Source organism: Octodon degus, unplaced genomic scaffold, assembly GCF_000260255.1.
Source record: "Octodon degus isolate 3935 unplaced genomic scaffold, OctDeg1.0 scaffold00184, whole genome shotgun sequence".
Taxonomy (NCBI): Eukaryota; Metazoa; Chordata; class Mammalia; order Rodentia; family Octodontidae; genus Octodon; species Octodon degus.
Genome location: NW_004524760.1, coordinates 257,337 through 282,438, shown reverse-complemented (window position 1 = coordinate 282,438; position 25,102 = coordinate 257,337). Strand labels below are relative to the sequence as shown.

Genomic DNA, 25,102 nt, shown 5'->3' with positions numbered 1-25,102 from the left:
CCATCTGCAGGACCCAGCTAGTATTAACAGGGAGGTGGCCGCTGTTATACAGCTGAGTGTGACTGGCAAGGAACAGCCACCTTGCTGTGGTAGGCTTGCCAATCTACCCTGTTGGCATCTTAGCTCCCCAAATGCTCTGCCAGCATCCCCACAGGGCTTGAGAGAGGAGAGCTATGGGCTCTTGGCCCTGGAAGACAATTGAGAACCAGGAGTCGACATTAGCACAGTTAAAACTTTCTTTAATGCAAGGAAACCAGTCTGTAGTCTGTTACCTTCCCCCCAAAGATGAATGTGAACCAGCCCTGCCGCACCTTCAACAGCAAGTCTGGACATTCTCCATCCATCATCTAATACTGAACACACCTGCGGTGCAGGTGCAGCACTGGGAGCAGGCTGTGGGTGGCCAGGTAACTCCCCAAAGCCTAGCTGACACTCCTACTGTGCAGACCAAGGCCCATCTCCTGCCCTGGGTAATGTCTGCCCTCTTGGCTGACTGTGCACAGGCATCCAGCCCCCAGAGGCTGTGTGGTGTGAACACTTGCTGGCTCTGGCTTACTGCTCAGACTAGGCGCTGAGGGGTTGGTCTAAGGTCCTTGGCAACCTTCCTTTGCTCAGCAGGGGTGAAGGAAGGTAGGGCACAGGGTGAAGGCAGAAAGAGGAAAGGACGTTTCCCTATGACCCCCATTGCCTGGAAAACTAGGCCCAGGTCAGAGCCACAGTCCTCATCTTACCAGCACCAAACCACACCCAGTCACAGGGACCCACCACTCACCCTAAGGTGGGGGCCTCAGATTCTGTGGAACAAGAAGTGAGGGTCTACAGTTCAGACACTATCAGACAGGAGTCAGGGTGCCCCTCCCCCCCTTGGCCAGAGAACAAATCTGGGCTGCTACACGCATACCCCACATCTAACAGCTCCTGAAGGGAGCCACCCACAGGCTGGCAAGTGGAGAGAGGGAGGCAAAAATCACAGCTTCTGAACAAGTGGTCTGAAGTTACTGGAAAATCTGGTCAAGTATGAAAGATGTCACTGTACAAAAGATCTATCTAGCTTATACATTTTTCTGGAAGATGTTCTCTCTCTCCTCTCCACAGCCCTGAAAAGACAGTGGAGGTGGCTGGACCCTGCTGGAAGAGATGCTGGGATTGGGGGTGTGCAAGGCAAGGGTGGGGCATGTGTGGAGAGCCCCAGCTGGAGAGGCACAGAACTGATTCACCCCCAGCCCAGGCAGAGCTGGGCAGGGAAGGAAACCTTCCCCTTGAGGTTAGCTTTAGCATGGAGACAGAAGGGACAAACTGAGGGGCAGCTCAGGCCCCAGTCTACAAAGAGCTCTGAGGCAGCTGCCAGGAGGAGCCATTGGCATCCCTAGGATCAATGAGGCAGCCCATGCCATCCCACCGGGGACAGTGCATGGGAGGAGGAAAGGCTGGGACAGGAGAGAGGCTGTGTCATGGGACTGTCCAACAGAGGAGGAGGCGGCAAGAAAGAAGGCTGCCTCTAATGGTATATATTAAAAATATCCAGAGTTCTTGTGCACAAAATTCCACCATTCACATCTGAGCCTCATCCCCGCCTCCCCAGCTGGGCCCAGGAGCTGCCTTAAAAGAAAGATGGTGGTTCTCCTATTCAGGCTGAGGAAACAGTGACTGGTCTTTATGGACCTTTAAAAACGGCGACCCTTCCCTTCCCTCAGCTGCTTCCTCCAGGCCTCAGTCTCTGGGCAGGTTTGGAGATGGCGAGTGGGCCGCAGGGTGGCCCAGGGGGCCTGTCACTCGTGCCTGCGCTTGGAGGGTGGGATGAGGTGTGGGGGCAGGTCAGCAGGCAACTCATGGCCCTCCAGCTTGACCTTGATGAGGTGGTTAGCCAGGGCAAACTCCTCGTCGTCTAGCAGCCCGTCCTTGTCCACGTCAGCCAGCTTCCAGATCTTGCCCAGCACAGTGTTGGGCAGCTTAGATTTCACCATCTCCTTCTTGGCATTGGCGCCTGTGATCTTACCGTTGACGGGGGACAGTGTATAGAAGATCTCATCGTAGGTGGGCTTATCTTTGCCCACCACCCATTCAAGGTCGTCAATGCCCTCACCGGCACCTTCACCGTAGCCATGCCCAAAGGGCCCATTCATGGTACCATCAAAAGCACCGCCTTTCACAGCCTGGGAGGGCATCTGGGACTCCTCCTGGCGCACCATCACCATCAGCCGTGCGATGTCATTGGCCAACATGTCGTCTACTGTGTCCAGCAGCTTGGGCTTTAGGGCCTGGAATTTGCTGAAGTCCTGGGTCTGCAGGAGCTCCTGAGGGAGCAGGGAGAAAGAGGGATGGGTAGCAGCTTCTCCCAGACTCCAGGCAGAGGGCTGCTTCCCCACCCCCAGCCGGGTGACTCAGCTCACTCCTCACCTTTTCCCTTTCCCCAGGGGCTAGGGTCACAGGAGTCCCCTTCCTTGCAGGGTTGTGGCAAAGACACCCACAGGAAACACAGAACAACAGGCCCAACCCTCTCTGCAGCTGAGTCAGCACATATCCCACTCCTGAATCAGAGCCTGTGTTGGGATGACGCCCCTGGGAGGTGGGTGACTAAGTGTCTTGGGGAGGCCCACCCCATGGGGCTGGGATTCCCTCCTAAGCCAGTGCACTGGATCAGGCTCTGAAGCCACAGCCCACACAGGACGCTAGGGCTGCCCCTGGGCTGTACCTGCATCTTCCGGAGGCTTGGAAAATCACCCGGGGATATCTGATGCTCCCGCTCGATCTTCTGGTAGATCTCACCCAGGTTGTTCACGAGCTCTTTCTTTTTGCTCTCCTTACCAAAGACATTGGGCATCTCCTTCTTGAGGGAGCTGATGATGTAGGCATGGACCTGTGGGGACAGGATGGGGTTGTGTCAGGGGCTGGCTCAGGGCTTGAGGATGTGGATGTAGATGGTTCCTGCTACTAAATGGCTGAGCTCAGGGACATGCAAGGGCTGGGGTCCAATTCAGAGCTGCTGCCGCCCCTCTGCAAGGAACCCAGATTCTAAAGAGGCTCACAGCTCACTGCCACGGAAAAGGAGGAAGAGAAAGGATAAAAAGGCTGGAATGCTAGGGATGTAGCTCAGTGTGAAGGCCCTGTGGTTAATTTTTCCTACCCCCCAACCCCTAAAAGGACAAAAGAAACGGATGACAACATCCTTTATGTGAGTCATGGAGACGATCGAGGATCAGCAAGGCGCAGCCTGCCAATAAGAAGCCACTTGCTGTAAGGCAGTCTCTCCTCTTTACCCTCACCTAAGCCTCAGGTTAGAATTTAGCATCAACCATGGATAGCTGCAGAAGCCTGGCCCAGCGCTAAGCACAGGAGCCCACTGGGAACCCAGGGCTCCCAAAGGTCATCCAGGCTCCCTGCTCAGCTGATTCCCTGCAGATCCACAAAGTCCCAAATCTATAGACTCTGAGGACTCAAATGTATGTGGGATCCGTGGCCAGGGCACTGTTCCACTGCCTGTGGCTGTGTGTGTGGCTTATCTAAGCTTCCACACCTCTCTCAGTCCTTTCTCCACCAAGGTGTCCCATCCTTCATGTCCTTTTTGTGTCAGCCAGGCCTCGAGGACAGCCCAGCCCAGCCCTCAACCCCTCTGCCCTGCCAAGGGATGGCCAGTCAGGCTCCCCTCCTCCTATGCCAGAGATGGGACAGCAGTGAGGCTCAGGTCACCCCATCCCCAGGATACTATGAAGGGCTGCTCATAGCCAGGCCCTACTTGGCCCAGCCCAGCAGAGCCCAGCGCAAGAGAGTTACTGACTCCGGAAAAGGAAGAAGCCATACAATGGCAGGTGTGGGATGAGCTGGAGACCATGGGGTTTTCCAGGCACGGTGACTCAGTGTGCCCTTGGGCCAAACAGTTCCTCTCTATGAGGGAGGGTTCTCACTTGGGGGTGGTTCTCTACAGCCACTCTAGGTCGTCAGGGCTCCTCCTCCCACCTCCTTTCTCAGACCCCACTCCTATTTGTAGAGAAGTGAATTAGAAAAACCATCCAGAACAAATGTGGGCTGCTGGCAGGCATATGTGTACTGCCCCAGCCCTAAGGGGTACTGCCCAGTGAGGCTCAGCGAGGGCGAGGAACCAGACTGCCAGGGAACCATGAGCCCTGTGCTGTAGAGGAGGAGACAGCAGTGGTCAAGGTCTTAAGTCTGGCCTTGAGACAGTGTGCAATGCCTTGGGGTCTAGGAGTCAGTGGCCATGAACGCAGTAACATCAATGCCTATGCAGGAAGTGCCCTCCTCAGTCCTCTGTCCACTCGGGAGCCTGCAGTGATTGTGTCATTGGCCACAGACAAGGCTACCCATGAAGCTGGAACACCCACAAGGTGTCTGCCCCTCCTCTGTGCACCGCAGGGAGCTGTGAACTCTTTACCCTTTGCAGTGAATGGCTCACACGAGTCCTAACCTGGCCTCAGCTGACAATGTGGTTCTCACAAACTGAGCTTAACCTGCCTCAGGGGGCAGCCACAGCCAGAGCCTAGCTTTTCTTTTCTTTTTTTTTTAATGAGCAAAATATATTTGAGAGAAAGAAAGCTCCTGTCCCGAGAGAGGGATAGGAGGGGGGCCCAAGCGGGTAGTTTCCCTCTTTTTTTATTTTTTCACTACTGGGGATTGAACTTGGGACTTTGTGCTTCCTAGGCAGGCACTTAGGCTACTGAGCCATATCCCTGGCCCATCATTTGTTTTTAGAGTTGGGGAATCCTCATTATGTTATCCAGGCTGACCACAAACTCCTGGATTCAAGGGATCCTCCTGCCTCAGCCTCCCCTGTAACTGAGACCACAGGTATATATCACCATCCACAACTTACAGCTTATTCTTTTCTTAAAAAAAAAGTATTTGGTTGTTGCAGGGTCTCACTACATAGCTTGGACTTGTAGTGATTTTCCAGCTTTCAGCCTCCCCAGTGCTGGGATTACAGGTGTGTGCCTCTATGCTGGACTCTGCCCGTCCTGCATACAGCCCGTCCTGGGGGCAGGTCTGGCACAGCATGTGGTGCTGGGGATTGAACCAGGGTCCCTGTGCTTGCCTAAGCTTGCCTAGGCAGGCGCTTTAGTCCACTGAGCGATCTCGCTGGCCCCTTACAGCCTATTCTTAAAACCCCATGCTGTGTCTGAGGGAATGCTTGGACACTGCCTGAAAGTACAAATATCTCAACTCAGCTACCACTCAGTTGTTCCCATATGTCAGACTCAGATGCAGAGCAGCAGCGCGGGGCCCTCCAACTCCTAGATGCATGCAGTTACCCAAAGCCAGCCACCCCAAAGAGCTGCCTTCTGTCCCTCTGTACCACTGACCTCTGTCTCTAGGACTCTCATTCAAGCACCTGGCCAGGCACCAAGGGCCCTGCACTCTCAGATGGCTAAAGGCCTGTGTGTGCCACTACCAGTTCATGGGCTGTGGCCTTAAGCACCTAGTATTCCCTCTGGATAACAGGCTCCTATCCTTCTCTTCATTAGCTACTTCCTGCCCCAGCTTCAACAGCAGCTCCCCCTGAGGCCGCCCCAGGTGTCCGCCCTCTGTAGCATGTGGGTCTCCCTAGCAAAGACACATTTATTTTCCTTTTCATTTGTACATTCTGCTTTCCCCCAAAGCTGGGGGATGCTGGTATGGGGCTCTGTATGTCATTTTCCACATGTCCCCAGTGTTCAGCAACAAACTCTGGAGGGGAAGTCAGGAGGCCCAGAGCCACAACCCACCACACCCTACTTCCGGGGATACTTCCTTGGCAACTTCCTACTTGGGGTTTCTAAACTGTCTACACTGTCTGCACACTCAAGGCTTTCTATCATGTAGGTGGTGTGAGTCCTGGACAGAAGTTCTTTCTGCACATGCGATGGTCACACAGGTCCAGCTCTGCAGTAGTCAGTGGAAGGGGTCTGGGGCAAATAAGATCCCCTGAGTGCCAGTCCATGATCCCTAGGCCTTTCCCCATCCCATCTACCTTAGCCAGCCTGGCCCGCTTGATCAGGTCGTTGAGCTTCCTGAGGGCAGCATTTCGGGGAAGAGACTGGATGTCTTTGAAGAGGTCCTGTTCCTCAGCCTCAAAGAGCTTCCGGTTGTCTGGGATGAGCAGTGGGTGGGACCAGAAGGAGCCAATGTAGACTCGGACCACCTCAGGGGTGTTGATGATCTTGCCCAGGGACCACATGAGGGCCCCATATACTCGCATCAGCTGCTGCGTCTCAATCTGGTCGGCTTTGTTCAGCACCACCCGGATCTTGTCCTCATGGTTCTTCAGAGCCTTGATGACCTCAGAGAACTCATCGGAGATGTCCAGTTTGTGGGCATCGAAGAGCAGGATGATGCGGTCTACCCGTTCTGCGAACCACTCAAGGACTGCTGCAAAATCGTACCCTGAGGGAAAAAGAGGGCTGAGCTTAGGCACTGAGGGACCAGCTTCCAAACAGCACCACAGGCCAGTGCAGTGCCACTGGGTCCTCTCTCACCTTTCCCTCCTTCTGTATAGCATGCTGATGCTCTCACCAATCTGCCATGTGAAAGGAGTTACAAAGCCCACACTGCAGGCTAGGCAGGGCAAGGGAGAGGTGCCTCAGAAGTGCAGTGGGCAGAGGTGGCTGTGGGTGCGGCCAGCTGTGAGCTGTGTGTCCTTAGACAACAGCACTCGTATTTGCAAGCCAGGCTCCTTATTCTGCAAGAATTTCACTTATTTCCTATCATAGGGGCTGCCCACTATTGCTCAGGGGCCAAATCTGGAACACATCTGCTTATGCAAATAAAGCTTTATTGAAACACAGCTACTCATTTGTATGTCTATGGCTGCTCTTGTCTACACTAGCAGAGTTCAGCTGTTGCTGCACAGCTGACAACACTGACTCTCTGACCTTTCCAGAAAAAGTCAGCTAGTCTCTGCTCTATAATCAGCCCACAAAGTGGTATAAACCACTTCCCTTTTGGGGGATGTTAAGTACTTTGCTAAAACAAAGTGGCTGAATTAGACAGACTCTAACCCTATTTCATGCTGTTTCCCACCACCAATCAAGGTCAACCAATGAAAGTGGCCCAAGCCAAATGTGACTGGGCTAACTGGAATTCCCCCATAATAAAAGAACTACTTGGTCTTCCGTAGCAAGTGCAAGGGCCTGAATTCAATTCCTGGTTCTGCAAAAAAAAATACTACTCAGTGTTGGAAGAGTCATGGCTTCCGGCTTAAAACTGTATTTTCAGCCAGGCATGGTAGCACGTGCCTGTAAGTTCAAGGCCAGCCTGGGCTCCAGAGTGAGTTCAAGGCTAGCCTGGGCTGCATTGACAAGACCTTATCTTAAAAAAAAAAACCCAAATAACCAAAAAACAGACTGCATTTTCCACCTGGCAAAAGAAAAAACAAAAATGTATGCATCCTTTGTGATTTTCTCCCTGAGGACTGGGATGCAAATGCAATGGTAGAAGCTGGAGCAACCATGATGGGTTTAAAGATGAAAACTGCATGTTCAACAAGAGAAAAGACAGCCAGGGAGAGAGCTCAGTAGAATAAGTGCTTGCCTGGCAAGTGCAGGGTCCTAGCACAGAGTCCTGAGTTCAATCCCCAGTACTGAAAAACAAAAAAAAAAAAAAAAAGGAAGGAAGAAGGAAAGAAGGGAAGAAGGGAAGAAGGGAAGAAGGAAGAAGGAAGAAGGGGAAGGAGAAGGAGGAGAGGAGCCACCCCAAATGTAGGTTGCCCTCTTGGAACCACTAAGCACTTCCCAGAGAACAACTGAGCTCCAAAGAGCAGCAAAGCCACTTCTAAGGGAAGAGCCTCAATATCACCTAGTTCCCTCCTGCACAGCCTGTTCGGCTGTCCCACCACACAGGGCATTGACATACATCCCTGACTGCAGAGGACAGAAAGCAAGCAAGGACTGCAGGAGATGGGCCCATGCAGGACAGCCCTCACCCTCCCTTTTGTGAGCTCTGCTGAGTGTACCACAAGTGGGAAGGCAAATGGCCCTGCCCTGAAGGTGCTCTTGGTTCCCATCAGAAAATCCCTCTCACAGAAGGCACAGAATCCCAGGCTGCCCTACAGGCAGCCACTCCCACAGTGCTAAACAGTCATCACTAGGTCATGCTCTGCCTGTGAGACACTATACCTGCTGCCAGCCTGGGGTCAAGTGTGCCTCAGAGCTGATACAACCTAAAGCCACGGGTGCCCAGCCTTGAAATAGACTGCTAGGGACTCAACTCCAGGCTCCAGCTCAACTCTAGGACTTTATATACTTAACTTCTCAGTTATGCTTTTTCCATCTGTAAAACAGCATCAATGGCAGGCCTCCCAGGCAGCCAGACACCTAATCAGTGATCAGGAACCAGGGACAACAGGTGTTTGGCCTGGCTGAGGTCAGAGACCTGTACTTGAGGCAGCTCATTAAAACATAAGGGAAGTTCCAAAGCCATTGCTCCTGGGTCTGAGAGGATCACAGCTCGGACCTGTGATCTGTAGTCCTTTCCTGCCCCAGAACCCAGGGAAGACACAGGCCACTGATCAGAAAGGAGTCTTGACCTCAATCTGCCTTCCTAGACTCCAGCCTGCAGTCTAGGTGCCAGGGACCCCAGGCTTCCTGTGCTCAAGTGTGGGAGTGCCAAGCAAGGGCCAGGTCACCTGCACTGGCTGTCAGTCACCATCACAAGAAACAGTCCCAAGGTACAAGGGCCTGCAGGCACCCTGGCTCCAAAAGCAGAGGGGTGGGGTGGGGGGGGGGAGAAAGCAGGGAGGGGATGCCCAGGGAATGAAACATCAAGAGAAAATGGAAGGGAAAGGCCAACAGCATGAAGGAAGCCAGATGAGAGAGGTGGCCACTGCACTGGGGCCACAGGCTTGTGCCCCAGCTGACCTCAGGGCTTTGGGGCTGGCTCTGGGAACACAGGTCAGCATGGCAAAAGCAGTGACTCTGAACTAGCAGAGCTCCTCACTCAGCAAAGGCGAGGCCCAACCTCTCTCTGTCAAAATATTTATCCTTGGCTCACCACAGCTAAAACTGTAATTCACACAGCTGGAGATGCAGCAATGCCAGAACCGAGTTCCTGGGAACAGGGGCGCCCCAGTGGGCTGCACTCCCCAGCCATGTTGGCTTTGGCCTGGCAATGAGGTCATGTCTCAAGTCCCACCCGGTGGGGGACCACAGAGAGGGAAAAGGAAAGTAGGAAGAGCAGTCCCTGAGCCACTCTGCCCCCACTGCCACCACAAGCCCAATTCCTGGTCAACACCTAAGCTGGGGTCAAAGAAAAGGAGCTAAATCCATTTTTTTTTTTTTTTTGCAGGTGAAACTTCCTGTTTATGATGGAAAATCCTCAAACTTTTGGTGGGAGGGAGACACAATGGCTGGCCAACTACACCCACAGGTCACCTGAAAGGTCACAGCATTCTGGCCTGCGCCACATGGTCACAGGCTCCTCACTGCACTCAGAGGTGCCCCATATGGCATGAGACTGAGACAAGGAGCTGTCAAGCACATTGGGTCCTCACAGCTGGCAGGCGTGTCCAAGGAGCTGCCATGTAGCCCAGAGCTTAGGGTGGGTAAGAAGTGCAGAAATAGGGCTTCTAAAATGCCAAGAACTGTTCATAGTAACCAAGCTTCAGGCTTTGGGACGTGCCATAATTCGACCAGGTGCGGGTAGCCACTCTTTGATGTATCAGCAACCTTGTAGCAAAAGCCACTACTAGGGCTGATGAAATAGCTCAGTGGACTAAGCACCTGCTTAGGCAAGCGCAGGGACCTAGGTTTGATCCCCGGCACCACATGCTGCGCCAGCCCTGGCCACCACCCCATCCCACCCCCACCCCCAGCCCCAGCACACTGAGCTGGGCACTGAGACCAGGCATGGTGGTGCACACCTATAATCCCAGCACTGAAGGAGGCTAAAAACAGGGATCACTATGGGTCCAAGCTGCATAGTGAGCCCCTGTGCCAAATACATTAAAAAAAAAAAAAAGCCACCACTAGGCGAGAGGAACTTTGGCCTGTGGGTTAAGGCACTCTGTGGGTAATTCCAGTTAGGGATGGGGTGGCAGAATGTGAAGGGGAGACAAGTGACACCTGGATTCCTACCAGGAACACAGAAATGTGGCTGTCTTTGGTGAGGAGCCATGAACCAGGATAAGCTCTGGCCCAGAAAGATCCAGGCCCAGAGACGTGATGCTTTATGAAATGTGTCCCTCACAGGAGGATGACTGCACAAAGATGAGGTAGAGCAGCCAGGGCAGGGCTGGGGCGCATAGGCTAGCATTCCCCAGACAGCTTCAGTGTGGGAAGATGGAGAGTCCTGGGATGGATAGAGTGATGGCTGCACAGCAATGTGCGTGTCCCCAACATCACTGAACTATGCACCTAGAAATGGGTAAAATGAGCTGGGCTTGTGGCGCAGGCCTGTAATCCCAGCAGTTGGGAGGCTGAGGCAGCAGGACTGCCATGAGTTTAAGGCCAGCCTGGACTACAGTGAGTTCAAGGCCAACCTGAACTATATAATAACAAGACCATGTCTCAAAAGGGTAGGAGGGTCACAGGAAAGGTGGAACAGGCCTGACAAGAAGCTGAGCACCACTCCCCCAGCCCCACCTACTCTCATAGCCCACTCTCCTGGTGCATCTGCCCACCTACAGGTGGCCTTCCTAACAGGCCATCAGTCCAGAGGTGGAAGATGCCACCTGCCCTACCCTGGCCCCCTCCAAAACACAGGTAGCTACAGCAGCTGGGGAAAAGCTGCTTCACACATTCTCAAAGTTTCTAGAACACAGAACAATAGAGGGTTTGTCTTCATCCAACTCTAGTTTCCTGCCATTCAAGCTGCGTGGGCCTCGGTGTTTCTCGCCAAAGCCCAGAACACATTTCCACGGCAGGGAGTGCAGGAGTGCAGAGTGGATGCAGCAGCCAGGCCAGGTTAACCCTGAGGACCTCCAGGCCAAAGCTCTGAAGGAAAGACCTGTCAGAGGTTACACGGCAGGCCAGCCCAGCATCCACCCAGGAAAATAAAGCCTGTATCCACACTGAGCACCGTACACAAATATTTTTGGCAAGTTTACTCCCAAATGCCATGAAACTGGGGCCAACCCAAGTCCCTTTGATGGGGGGTGGATCAGCAATGGCACTTTTGCTGCATGAGGTATGACCCTGCAACGAAAAGGAAAAGGAACCAGCCTTGGGGTTGGGGTCACAGCTCTGTAGTATAGCCCTTGCTCAGTGCTGGCTTCAAGCTCCAGCTCCACAAAAAATAAATGTACTTTAAACCCAAAAAACAAGAGTGAATAATTGATTTTTTTTCCCTACATCCCTGGCCTTAAATTTTTTTTTTTTTTTTTAAATTTGACATAGGGTCTCACTAAGTTGCCCAGCTGGTCTTGATCTTGCCCTCCTCCTGCCTAAATCTCCTGAGTAGCTGGGACTGTAGATGTGTACACAGACAAATCTCCAAAGCATCAGACTCAGTCAAAGAAGACAGACACAGGCTCTGTACTGGATGATCCCATCAAGACTATATTCTGGAAAAGACATTCAGGACAAATGTCACTGAGCTGCCTGGGACTGTGAGCGCATGACTATAAAGCAGCAAGAGAACTTCAGGTCAGGGGAATATTTCTCATCTTGGCGATGGAGTGTGTGGCTGTTTCAGTGAGGCCGACACCTAAAAAGGGCAGACTTTCCCACAGGTAGGGAGGACCTCACTACACTTGACCTCAAAAACAAGGAGGGTGCCAGCCGGATAGCTTAATGGACTAAAGCGCCTGCTTAGGTAGAGCACAGCAGCCAGGGTTCCATCCCCAGGGTGCCAGCCCTGCCCCCAGGGAGTACTGAGACAGTGATTGAGACTGGGCATGGTGGCATGCGCCTGTAATCCCCGCACTTGGGAGGCTGAAAACAGGAGAATCTCTATGAGTCCAAGCTACGTAGTGAGACCCTGCAGACCCTGTCCTAAATACATTAAAAAAAAAAAGGAAGAGCCAGGCATGGTGATGACACACGTGTAATTCCAGCACTTGGAAGGCTGGGGCAGGAGGATTTGGAGTTTGAGGCCAGACTGGGCTACACAGTGAGTTCAAGGCCAGCCTGAACTACATAGCAAGAGCCTACCATCCCCAAAGCAACATTACAGCGTGGGAAGGAAAGATGGCAACAGGTCACATTTTATCCTAAACCTCCTACTCAGACAGCTGGGCCACCCTCTCATGCCTTTTGTCTTCTTGGAGCCTTAGTTCCCAGTTTATTCTCTGCCCCAGGAGGAATTTTCATCCCAGAGGCTGTGGAAAGGGTCGAGGGAGCACCTGGCACCTATGAGCACTGTAAATGTTTGCTTTTTTACTAGTGAGATTTGCATTTTGGGTCCCGACAAGTGTGTGGGCAAGGTGGTGTTTAAGGCACTGAGAATACTTTGTACCCCAAATATAAACAAAACCGTGCCTGCTCCTGGGCCAGCTGCCACCCTGCCTGTCACTGCACCCAGCCAGGGGAACAGGTGCGGAGGCCAGCACAGCCTGGTATGCCGCCTCCACGGGCAGTGCTAGCCAAGGCAGCCTGCTGGTGAGGGTGGGGGTGGGGTAGGAGGGGCGGGCCAGCTGCCAGAGGCAGCTCTGGAGTCTGGAGGCGAACCCAGGCCAAATCAGTGCTACTCCATGGATCCTTCTGGAATATTACTAAAAAAATCAGCAAAGCATGGGACACCCTGGAGTTTTGGGTATCTACTGCTAATCAGCTGATATTTGTTGAACACTTAACTGTATATGTACTGGAAAACCTGGTATGGGCAAGTTCTTTTTTTTTTTTTAATTATTTATTTATTTTTATTTATTACATTTATTTATTGTATGTGTGTGTGGCCAGCTCAGCCCACCAGGGGGCGGGGCTGGCTGGCATGTGGTGCTGGGGGATTGAACCGCGGTCCCTGTGCTTTGCCAAGCTTGTTTCAGGTGGGTGCTTTAGACCACTGAGCCATCTCTCCAGCCCCTGGGCAAGTTCTTATAACCCAAAGAAAGCTGGTATAGCTATTCTTGTCACAGTGATGTGACCATGGTTACAGAAACTCCCCAGGGCCACCCAGCTGCTCCAAGACTGACCTGAACCTTGAACTTTCTGGTATTCTCTCCACTGGATAAAGCACTTAGCTTCACTCCCTGCAGCACCCTGGCCTGTTGAACACCTGGGAACCCTGGCCTGGAGGGACAGGACAGGAGCACAGGCTCAGGGGAGCACAAGGATGATGTATCCCCATCTGTGGTCACCAGGCTGCAGAGATAGGCTTTGGGCAAAGGAAGCCTGATCCACTGTGGGCCAGAATAGCTTAGACAGAGCTGGGGGACCACAGCCAGTTGGCCAAAAGGCAAGTGAGATCACAGTGGACAAGCTGGCCCAGGCCAGGGCCCTATGTGGATCTTCATACACAGATGGCAGGAAGGAGGGGTCAGGGATGCTACTGTTCAAACCCCCAGGCCTTAGGTCCATTCCAGGACTCAGAGTTAGACTTTGGCTGGAGGAACTGAGGTTGGCCTCTGCATTTCAAGGGGTTCGTGACCAGCAGGGGCAAAGGTCCACCTGACCCCAGCACCCAGGACTCATACACCAAGACTATCCTATCTATTACAGCACCACAGTGGGAGTTTCAATCCTGGTGCCACCTGTAGCTGGCCTGTGTGTCATCTGGGGCGCATCACTGAATGTTCTCAGTCTGTTTCCTCCTCTGAAGGGCAGTGGCTTCCTCACAGCTGCAGCTGCTGACCCTGAGCAGGCTCGCTGACAGGCAGTCCAGCAGGAAGTCCTAACTAGCCAGTCCACCTTCTAACCTAAGCTGGGGCTGCCACTCCTCTGCGGATAGAAATTCTGTGGGGCACACTGAGGGAGTTACAGCTCAGCTCAGTCAGTCACAGTCACAGTGGTAATGAGCACAGTGGCCAGGCAGGCTCCTAAGCATGCCCTCTGCCGCTCCCAAGGAAAGGCATGGGAACACCCCACTCCTAAGCACCACCATGACTGCATGGCCCTGGGAACCAAGGGACCAGCCCTGTAGGCCCCAGATGCCCTGTGGAATACCCCTTATCAGTTATACAGGCAGGACAGTACTCAGGAGCAAACACTGTCCCCACAGGCCACATTTTTCTGCTGCCACAGGAGAATGTTATCTGTCAAGTCACTCAGATCAGCATACTGATACCTGCAAAGGAGACCCTTCTTTCCTAAATTCTCAGAGGTCCTCAGCAGACCCTGGGCAGCATCTAGATTGCGCCTGGCCTGCACCAGCCCCACCTTATCTTTCCCGGCAGTATTTCCTACACACATTAGGGATCATGGAGGAAAAGGGAAAAAAATTCAGGAAGGGCTAAGCAGACAGGGCTGGAGATGGAATCAAATGTCATTAGTAACACTAACACACAAGTGGACTCTGCAGGGGTGTTCTGTTTTTGCCACTTGCCCCGATCCCAAGATCTATGTTCCCTGTTGGGGCTGTCTTTCTGCAAAGGAAACACCTGCTTTCCATGTCACCAGCCAAGGGAACCTGGAACACACTGCTCTGTTCGGACTTCCTCTGCTGCACCGGGCCACACAGAACTGTGTGTGACCTGTAGGTAGGGTCTCTGAGAGGAAGTCTGTTCCTCTCATGTCTACCAGGCAGTGACCACCCTGGAGTCCACAGCCTGCACCTCTAAGAGGTACCAAGGAATGGTCTTTTTCCTGATGGAAACACCTCACTCCAAACCAAGCACAGTACTACACGCCTATAGTCCTAGCAACTCTGGAGGCTCAGGTAGTAGAATCATGAGTTCAAAGCCAAACTGGGCAACTCAAGGTTGGGATATATATTTCAATGATAAGATAGTTGCCTAGCATATATAAAGCCCTGGATTCAATCCCTAGAACCACAAAAACAAACACTCCCACCCCTAACACTTAGTAAGATACATTAAAACCAGACTCTTTTGTTGAAAATGGTGGCCAATGCCTATAATCCCAGCATTCAGGAGACTGAGGCAGGAGGGTCACTTTGAGGCCATCCTGAACTACACAACAAGATTCTTGCCTAGGGCTAGGGAGATGGCTCAGTAGAATAAGCACTTCCCTGGCAAGCGCAAGGGCCTGACTTCAATCCCGGGTTCCGCAAAAAAAAAAAAAAAGACTTATCTAAAAAAGCCAAAAAGAAAACTAAGTGAATTTGAATTAATAAAAATAAAAACAGTGGTAGGGATATAGCGCAGTAGCACAGTATCTGCCTAGCAAGTGCAAGGTCCTAAGTTCTGTTCCTAGTACTTAAGTAAGTAAATAAAAAAAATAAATACCTACATACACACAGTATCTTTTGGTTAGTTGTTTTTTTGGCGGAACCAGGAATTGAACTCAGGCCCACTGAGCCATCTCCCCAGTCCCCACATAGGATCTTCAGAGATATGGAGAAAAGGTCTGAGCTCCCTATTCCCCAGCAAAAGCCCTCCTCTAATCAGAGCGACATGGTGACCTCTCAGCACGATTCTCCCAGGATGTGGCAAGGTAAGCCCTCTGTGGACACAGGGAACATGCGTGCAGGGCTCCATCTTCCTTACAGGTAGAGCAGCACTAAGCACAGGGTCTTGGCATCCCCTGCTGGCCTGTTCCTCATGTGTCAGGGTACCTGAGGGCCAGCACTGCCCGGAATCTTGGTGTTTTCCTGCCCCCAACTCACTGCCAAGGTGACAGAAGCATTACTTTGTTACCTTGTCCCAGAGAGATCAAGTTTAGACCCTGCCACATCTTTTTCTCAACAGGAAACAAAGCAGGGAGGGATGCACCCAGCAGCAGAGCCAGCAATCCCAATAGACACAGTCCAAGATGCTGAGCCTACAAAGCTCTGAAGAATGAGGCAAACAACAGAGCAGGGGAACCCCAGACACAAGGAAAATGGTTACTGCTGAGTTCCTTTTCATGAGTCAATAGCAGCGCCAAGAACCCCAAACCTTTTCCCTCTAATGCCTTCACTCAGGCCTCAAATGTTACACAGCAGTGGCACTCTGGCAAGATAAGCCTCTTTTGATGAGCAATTGTTCCTTATCCAAGGCTGCTGGGGCCCCAGTGTCTCTTTGCTGGCTGCTATAGGCCTGATAGGAAAGCCAGGATTCCTCGCTTACTGTTGGCAACACTTTAAAGAGTAACTTATTTATACTGTCTGGCCTTGCATTGGCAATTAACAGAACATTGGCTTAGCAAGCATTTTTTTTTTTAAAAAACACCAGGTAGTAACAACAATAGCAATAAGAAAAAAGAAAATTGGGGGCCAGCTAGATAGCTCAGTGGGTTAAAGCACCTGCTTAGGCAGACACAGGAACTGGGGTTCGATCACCAGTGTGCCCTGATGGCCCCACCCCAGGGACACGCTGAAATGACGACTGAGACTGGGCATAGTGAGGAGCATCTGTAATCCCAGTGCTTGGGAGGCTGAAAACAAAGAGGATCACTACCAGTCCGAGCTGTGTAGTAAGACTCTGTTCTAAAAAAAAATTAAAAAAAAAGAAAAAGAAAAAAGAAAACTGGCTCTGGCTTTGTTAGAAGGGGTCCTCAAATCTGCTTTCTTGAATTCTCAGGACTCTCACTGGTACTGGGGGTAGGAGAACCTAAAAGCCTTAAGTAGCAGCTTTCAGTCCTGAGTGGAGGCAGACTTTGTGTGCTCTAACTTAGCATGCCATACTGGCCAGGGTCTACAGCCCAGAAAGAGAGTAGGAGTTGGGCACAGCATCACACACCTATGATACCAACATTCTGGGAGCCTGGGGCAGGAGAATCACAAGTTCAAACCCACTCAGTCTCAAAATAAAAAGTTAAGCAAAAAGTTGGTGAGACAGCTCAGCCCAAAGGTTCTGAATTAAATCTCTAGTATTGAGAGACAGGGAAGGAAAGGGGGGGGGGGGGGGAGAGAGACACACACACACACAGAGGCCCAACACTTTTATAGCTATAGAACCCCAAATCCCAGACTTCCGGTTTCAGCTTCAAGGTTTCCTATGACAGGGCAGTCCAGAGGGCAAGGGACATAGGAAGATGGACAAGTTAATGATAAGTGAACCCAGCCCCTGGTCCTCGGCCTCTCCTTGAGGCTGAGGCTATTTTCTTTTCTTTTTGTAGCTAAGGTCTCCATTTGCCCCAAGAGGGACTCAGGCCCTGCCTTTTATAGCCTGGGATCACTTGGAATCAGATTTTCAAAAAGTACTACAGGGCTGGGAGTATAGTTCAGCAGCACAGCACCTGCCTAGTAAGCGCAAAGTCCTGAGTTCGATTCCTGGTACCAAGGTGGGGGGTACACTGCAAAACCTGAAGACTCGACACAGCTGGCATGGGACCCGGAGCACTAGTGTGCAGCACGAAAATCTCAGGCCCTCACTCAGCACAGAGCCCTAACAAGGCTGCTGACTAGCAAGAGCCAAGCAAATTTAAACAATTTCCATAGCCCAAAGTAGCTCTGCTAGTTTCTCCTTTTGCCTGGAAGGCTCAGTCCTGCTGGGAGGCAAAGTTCTTAAAGGCAAAGTGAAGTGCGTGAGTCCCCAGGGATCAGGTGCTCCTCAGGCGTCAGCAGTGATATATCTGCAACATGTCTGAGCAGGTTCTCCACCAAGGGAAAGGGGCTCTTGTCATCCGAGCACTGGGAGGTGAGGAAGAAAGCAGCTCTGCTCTCATATGGACATAAAAAAAAAAAAAAAAGAAAAGAAAAGAAAGAAAGAAGAAAAAAGTCTCACAGGCAGCACCGAAGATATCAGATAGGCCAAGTCAGCCTGTTTACCTCTGCTGATGCGCTGCTTCTCTCCTGATAGGATCCCAGGGGTGTCGATGATGCTGATGCTGTCCAGGACTGGGTTGGGGAGCTGCGCACACATGAACCTGCACAAGAGCACAGCCAGGGAAGCTGTCAGGATAGGATCCTTACCGATCCCAATGCCAGAGAGGAGGGATCTGGGCCTCCTTCGCCCTCACCTTGGACTCTTGTTTTCTATCATCTTGATTTCCAGGATGGCCAGCAAAGCAGACAAATCTTGTTTGGGGGAGGGGTAGTATGGTAGATCTAGGACCTTGTACATTTTTTTTTTTTAATGTATTTGGTATAGGGTCTCACTATGCAGCTTGGACTCATAGTGATCTTCCTGTTTTCTGCCTTCCCAATACTGGGATTACAGGTGTGCACCACCAAGCCCGGCCTTGGTGGCCATTTCAGCATGTCTGGGGGCAGGTCAGTATAGCATATGGCGCTGGGGATCGAACCTGGTCCCTGCGCTTGCCTAAGCAAGTGTTTAGTTCGCTGAGCTATCTCACCAGCCCAGGCCGCATACATGTTAAGCACATACTTACCACCACGCGACACCTGCAGGCCTATAATCACACCCTCTTCCACTGCAAACGTAGCCAGAGGTCGGTCTCGAGAGGGCCCACAGCAGTGCCTCTCTCACGCTTGTTTTCCCTCCAGAGTTCAAGAGTTCAATTTCCAAGTTGCTGACTTGTTAGTGAAAGTTGGGTAAGCCTAGGCTACCAATCAATTCAGAAGGGAAACAGCAGCCTGACATTGGGACCTCATAACTCCACTAGAGAATTTCCAGCCATTTGGCTGAATTCCTACACACCAAAGAGAGATGGCCTCATCCTACATCCCTTTGACCCAGCTGCTTTAGTGAAGGGGCTGCAATGGGCCATTGGTAAAAGCTGGGGGCACCACATAGGCTGGATGATGGCAGAGAAGGAAGTACAGATAGACCATTCTCTGAAAGTGGAAGCTGGTGGAGAGAACAAAGCTGCAGACAGGCCTGAACCTGGGGGGAGGGGTGCTTGGCTATGCTGCCTGCGGGCCTCCATTCCACAGGGCTCTCAGAGGAGCCCAGAACAGCATGAGGCTGTCTCAACTGAGAGCAGTGATTCTTACTGAACACAGAAAAGGATACTTTAAAAACTTCTCTGAAAAAGGTATTATGAGAAAAGGAAATATGGACCCACTGTCTGTAGGATGCAGGCTCAATGCTGCCCCTCTGAGCCAGCCAAATAGCTCAGTGGATTAAAGCACCTGCAAGCAGGCGCAGGGGCCGGGGGTTCAATCTTGGGGGCCTGCCATGTGGGCCCCATCCCAGGGCACAATGAGACAGAGACTGGGCAAGGTGGCATGCGCCTTTAATCCCAGCTCTTGGGAGGGCTGTAAACAGACAGACCACTATAGTGGGATCTACTAGTGAGACTCTGAACACCCTGTAGACCCTTCCCTAAAATCGAAAAAAAAAAAAAAAAAAAAAAAAGAGAAGCTGCCCTTCCATGATGGGGAGATCTGGGCCTGATTAGCCTATCCTGTGGCCCCAGCCCCCAAGTGATCAGTGGCCCACAGACTGGGGTCAGCAGGGCAGCATGAGAAGTGCTCCCCACAAACGCAACAAAGCAGAACAAGCTGACCTGCAGAACAAGCAAACTTTGGACCTCATCCTCACCAGCCCAGCCCCAGAGCACGCCTGCCCAGGGTCACAGCGAGCCCAAGCTAGAGTTCCTGCACAGGAAGGGACTCACCATGGACGATGAAACAAGCAAAGCAGTGGAAGCAGAAGTGGTTCAGAGAAATAACATACATAAAAATGTCCCATAAGGGGGGACTGATGAGCAAGGGAATGTTTGCAGATCGCAGGGACAGGATGCTTTGCCATGCCCAGGGAGTATGACAGGCAGTCCAGATGCCTTGAACCTCATTCCATCTCCATCTTGTTCCACAAGTGGGAGGGCTGGTTCCCCAGAGAACTGGGCTCAGGACTGCCTGACCATGCCCTACCTCACACTCTGCTCTGAGTGCATTCCTACAGCAACCACTCAGAGGAAAAAGGCTCGAAGGTCAAGTTCATGACTCAACGGGTCTCTTTAAGAGCTGGGAGAGGCTCTATCAGCCACAGAAAAGCCTCTTGTTGTGCCCTCTCTGGCAGGCGGCACCCTGTGCACCACACATCCTGACACAGCTTGGGCCCATGCTCTGGCTGGTAAGGCCCCCTTGGTAAAGCTGTCAGTGATCAAGGAACCCTCCAAGTGTGGGTGAGATGGTGGCAAGGAAGATATGAAAGCGTGTTTGTGGAACTGGTAGTCCACATGTCATCAAGGTGACTATCTCTGACCCAAGGTTCCCAAGCTGTCCTCTTTCCAAGCAGAGGCAGCAGTGAATGCTGGCTTAACTTAATGGGTGACCTTGATACATCAGCTGGGCCCTCTGAGCCTCAGGAAACTGATCAGGTGGGGTTGCTGAGATGATATCTAAGATTCTCCCAACTCTGAAACTCTAGGCTTCCAAAGGCAGAAAATGGGTCATGTGTTGTTTCTCCTTTCAAAAAAGACTGAAGACCTATGTACAACATCAAAACAGCCACCCTTCCTGTGACTCCCAACATTCTGCCCGGGAGCAAAGACTTACAGAGTGGCCCTTCCAGCGTAGCTGCCCAGCTTCTCACATGAATGAAGGGCAGCCCCACCTACAAGTTCAGCCTGTATTCAGGCAGATATTAAGCTAGGGCCAGGGAGATAGCTCAGTAGAATAAGTGCTTGCTTGGCAAGCACAAGGGCATGAGTACAATACCCGGTTCCGCCAAAAAAGAAAGAAAAGAAAGAAGAAAGAAGAAAAGATACTAAGCTAAAATACATGTACAGTACCTTAGAGAATAACTAAAAGGACCAGCCTTTGCAAAGCCTCAGCCCAAAGGGCCCTGACAGTGAACACCATCAGCACAATAAAATAGAAAGATAGCCTAAGAAGGCTGGAATAGGCAAAGACACTAAATGTCAGGGACGCAGGCAGGCCTGGCCCCAACTGGCTGGGCGCAGCAGCCTGCTTGTGCACTGGACAGTGTCTGGAAAGGAATGCGATCACCAGGGGCGGAGACTTGGCAGGCAGAGCTCAGATTCTTTCCTAGGCTCTTCCCCTGATACAGACTTCAGACTCCAAAAACATGTGGACTCAATGCCTGAAAGGGAGCAGGAGGGCATGGCCTGGGAAGGCCTGTGGTACCAGTCCTAGGGGTGGGGGCAGGATGCTTTGAGTTCCTTCAGAGAGAGGTTATGTTCTGCCACTGAGAGGCCACTGGTTTCATTCATAGCATCCTGAGGGCGTGTTGGAGGACTGCTCTAATTAGGAGGAGGCAAGTCTCACCCATCTGACTGAGGAAACTCAGGTCCTGTGTGTTAAGGAAGCTTCTATTGATCTACAAAAAGGATATGGGGCTTAAAATTCATTTCAAGGCTCCCAGGGCCCTTGTCTCCTGAAGCTCCTACAGCACCACTGACCCATAAGAGCTGCCTTGGGGTCAAGTGTGTCCACTGCCATGTCTGTCCCCTGCCTGCAAGGGGCTGCCCCAAAGCCAGTCGGCCACAGCAGACCATCCTTGTCCCTCCTACACATAACCACCTGCTTCAAGCAACTGAGCGGGAATACACCACACCAGAAGGCATCGGATTTTCTTAGGATACTTAAGAAACAGATTCCTGTGGGGGTTGATCTGAATGAATTAGGTGCATCTAGTCTAGAGAAGGAGGTGGAGACCAAGAACAGGAGGGCAGTAACAGAACAGGAGGCTCAGCTTCCTGAATGAATCTCCTGGTTCTGCGCAGGGAGACCGGGTTCTGCGAGAGTTTGGGAGTTAAACTGATAACTGGGAAGACAGGGGGGTCAACAGACTCCTGAGGAACCACGATGGCCACTCTCAGCCCCTCAGGTGGGTTGGAAAAGATTTTCCCCGAGTGGCACGGCAGGGACCCTGTCCTTGGGAGTGGTCACCCACGGTCTGGCTGAGAACTCAGAGACAAAGGAGTAGGGTCGACGGCCGAAAGAGGGTCGCGCCCTGAGTGTGGGGTCCTGTCCTGATAGGCCCTCGCGCTTCAGGGGTTAAGAGTGGGTACCTGTTGAGAAAGGCATTGCCGAAGGCGTTGAGCTTGCGGAAAGGGCGCCGCGGATCGACTACGAGCGCATTGCCCGGCACCACGCCCTCAGTGGGACCGTGCATGACCGCGATGAAGGAGTCGGTGGTGGGCTCGGGCCCGATGCGCATTCCGGGAAAGTCCTGCTCGATCAGGTGCCGGATGAAGGTGGTCTTGCCCGTGCTGTACTGGCCTACAAGAAGCACCATGGGCTTGTTGTCGAAGTCAGCATCCTCCAGCGCGGGCGAGTGGAACTCATGGAAGCGGTAGTGCTCCTCCAGGGGCAGCAGCTTCTGCGCGTACAGCTGCCGCAGCCCTTCGGCCACGGTCTGGAAGAGCTCCGGCTCCTTCTTGCGGCGGGCATCCTTGCTCACCCAGCTAAACATGCTGCTGTAGACAGGGCTGGCGGCTCCTGCGGGGCAATGGGGCAACTAAGCGCGGGGCAGAGAACGGGCCCGCCGGCCAGCTGAAGGCAGCGGGGGGCTGAGGCGGCGGGGCCGGGGGCGGGGAGCTGCCCGCACTGCGCAAGCGCACTTCACAGTTCACGGAGGCGCCCTCTGCCGAGTGGAGCGCGCGCTTTGCCCCGCGCCCTTTATAGGATCGAGTTGTGCTGGGCGCCGCCGCCGCCTGACTCGCGTAGAAGGGGAGGTAGAGGGAGGAGCCCTTACCGGCACCGCCCCCAGTTGCGTGCCACGTTCTCCTCTTCCCCGGCCTCCATTGGCTGACTTAAAATCTCGCGAGGCCTTGAGTGCGGTGCCGTGGCAACCATACTTGTTTTGCCCCGCCTACTGTGTTGTGGCTTTCGGAATTACTTCGGTTGGAAAGCCCGGGAATCAGGCGCGAGAAGCTTCTGGGCCCGCACTCCTTCCAGCACCAGTGGCCCCTCAAGTTCCGCACCCCGTCGGCGCGCCCCACCCAAGTGCCTCCTTCGGAATCCCCAGAAGCGTCGCGGGATCCCTGGAGTCCCGGCGCCCCCTCCTCGGGTCGGTTTCCCGGACACACCCCCATCTCATTTTATCTGTTCTGGGGAAGGTGAGCAAAGGAAAGAAGTAATGTAAGAAGCAGAGAGAGTAGAGAGAATAAGGATGGGGAGTGACCGAGGGGGAAAAAACGGGGCCGCAAGAGTGCGATGGGGAAAGACGCGCGAGAAGCTAGCCTCACCTCAGGCCGGTGGGGCTGGGACTGGAGATGGACACAGCAGTAGAGGACTCAAGTACGAGACCTGTAGGGAGAAGACAAGGCGGCCCTGAAAGGCTAGAACTGTGGCAGGACGGGAGAGGGTAAAGAAGTTGGCCACTTGAGTTTTGAGGAAGTGAAATCGGAAATTCCCTATGTGGAGCAGAGGGGAAATGTGGGGCAACAATGAAATCTTGCGGGGACTTGGGGAGAATTAAAAAGCCCAAATGCTTCCGCTTTCCTGTCAGGGACACCACCAGTTACCATCTTTACTTCAACTTGTGTGCCCTCCCTTCCCCTCTTACCTCTTCCTGGCTGTTCCATTGGTCTCAGGTCCTGCCATCCCTAGCCCACCTAGACCCACTTAACTGTCCAGATGGGTGAGAAGCCTTAGTGAGTGATGTCAGAGTTATGGGGGCTGTGATTGTTATGTAACCAGTGTTAGGCCACCTAAATGTGGTGAAGGGCCTGAGGACTATTGGAGAGGTCTAAAGTGAACATGGGGAGCTGGTGGGGGTGGCACACTTGTCAGTTCTACTTACTTAGGAGACATAGACAGGAGGATCACCCCACAAATTGGAGACCAGCATGGGCGACACAGTGAGCCTCCACACCCTCAGCCCCAAATAAATAGCCAGACATGATAGCTCACATCTGTAACTGAAGCAACTCAAGAGTTTGAGGCAGGAGGATTGAAAGTTTGAGGCCAGCCTAAGCAATTTCGTGAGACCCTGCCTCAAAAGAATCTAGGGATGTAACTCAAGTGGAGCTCTCTAATTCCATCTTTGGTATTAGGAGGGAATAAAAACAGGCATAGCTTTGGGGTAGAGCATTTGTCTAGACTAATGAGGTGTCGGGCTCAATTCCTAGTACCAAAAACTATGAAACAAAACCCCCAACCAACAAAACGATTTATTGAGCTGGATGTATAGATCACAGATAAATGCTCACTGAGCATGCCTAAGGCTTTGGGTTTAGTTCACAGCATTGAAAATAAAGTGGCTGAGTGTGGTGACACCTATAATTCTAGCGCTGGGGAGGCTGAGGCAGGAGGATCATGAATTTGAGGCTAGTCTGGGCTACACAGCATTGTTCAAGCTAGCCTTGAACTCACTATGTAGCCTAGCCTGGCCTCAAACTCAAAGCAATGCTCCTGCCTCAGCCTCTCAAATGCTAGGATTACAAGTGCTACACCCAGCATATTGATGTTCTTGGGTGGGGTTGTCATCAGAGGCTGTGTGCCAACTGGTGACCCAGAACCTCCGGTGGGCCCAGTCCAGACTTCCTGAGTTAGCCTTGAAGCCAAAAGACTTGTCTCCTTTATAGAAGAGATGAAGGATCCTCCCCGGAGATGTCATTTCTGGGTTGGTCCAGGAAAGAGCCTGAGGCAGAGGGTTCTAAATGAGGTAGTTGTTCAGTTGTGTGAATGGCTATGCCAAGTTCTGTCCCCAGCAATGCTCACATTGACCCACCATGGTGGTTACATCTCCCCAGAGCCTTGTATACTGGGAAAACCTGGCTAAAGAAAACTGAAAACATAATGTTCCTGGGTTATTTATAAATGAAACCAGGACCCTGTTCTTCATGTGCACTCTTGACTTTGTTCTCCGAGGAGCTCAAAGGCCTGGAAGAAGGGTTTCCCTCCCTCCCTGATGAGAGTCTCTAGGGGCTGGGAATTCGTTCCCCCAGTTACCCACAGTTGGGCCACTTCCTTATCTTGCAATGTCCCAAATTATGAAAATGACCTTTCCTTTGTGTTTCTTCCCCACTTGCTGTTTATTGGAAAGTTTTATCAAATGTAAATGAAGCATTTTACTTTTGGTTCTGCTGCTGCCATTTCACTGTTGCCTGGCTCCTGGACCGACTGGGTTTTATTTCAGAAACTGCCCACCTGGGCTATAGAGATAGTTTGGCGGTGTAAGTGCCTGCCTGGCAAGCGCAAGGACCTGTGTTTGATCCCTGGTACTTCATGCTGTGCCAGCCCTGGAACCCAGGCACGCTGTGTGGACCCTGAAACGGCATGGTGTTGCATGCCTGTAATCCCAGCGCTGTGGAGGCTGAGA

The 25,102-nt window shown here is 52.3% G+C and overlaps 1 protein-coding gene across 1 annotated transcript; it reads right to left on the bottom strand.

The window, feature by feature from the left end:
- Positions 1-220: 220 nt before the first annotated feature.
- Ehd1 (EH domain containing 1) lies at positions 221-23,392 on the bottom strand. Its single transcript, XM_004643738.3, has 7 exons — positions 23,345-23,392; positions 23,025-23,085; positions 21,846-22,275; positions 17,731-17,828; positions 5,960-6,372; positions 2,693-2,857; positions 221-2,294 (listed from the first exon to the last, which is right to left on the bottom strand). The coding sequence occupies exons 3-7, from the start codon at positions 22,247-22,249 to the stop codon at positions 1,770-1,772; spliced, it is 1,605 nt and encodes a 534-aa protein (XP_004643795.1). The 5' UTR covers positions 22,250-22,275; positions 23,025-23,085; positions 23,345-23,392; the 3' UTR covers positions 221-1,769.
- Between the last annotated feature and the right edge of the window lie 1,710 nt (positions 23,393-25,102).

Bases quoted from the DNA above. Each gene is read 5' to 3' on its own strand.
- Ehd1 (XM_004643738.3), bottom strand. From the start codon at position 22,249: ATGTTTAGCTGGGTGAGCAAGGATGCCCGCCGCAAGAAGGAGCCGGAG. The intron at 17,829-21,845 runs GTACCCACTCTT...GCTCTTGTGCAG, and splicing joins GGCAATGCCTTTCTCAACAG to GTTCATGTGTGCGCAGCTCC. The intron at 2,295-2,692 runs GTACAGCCCAGG...CTGCTCCCTCAG, and splicing joins CAAGCCTCCGGAAGATGCAG to GAGCTCCTGCAGACCCAGGA.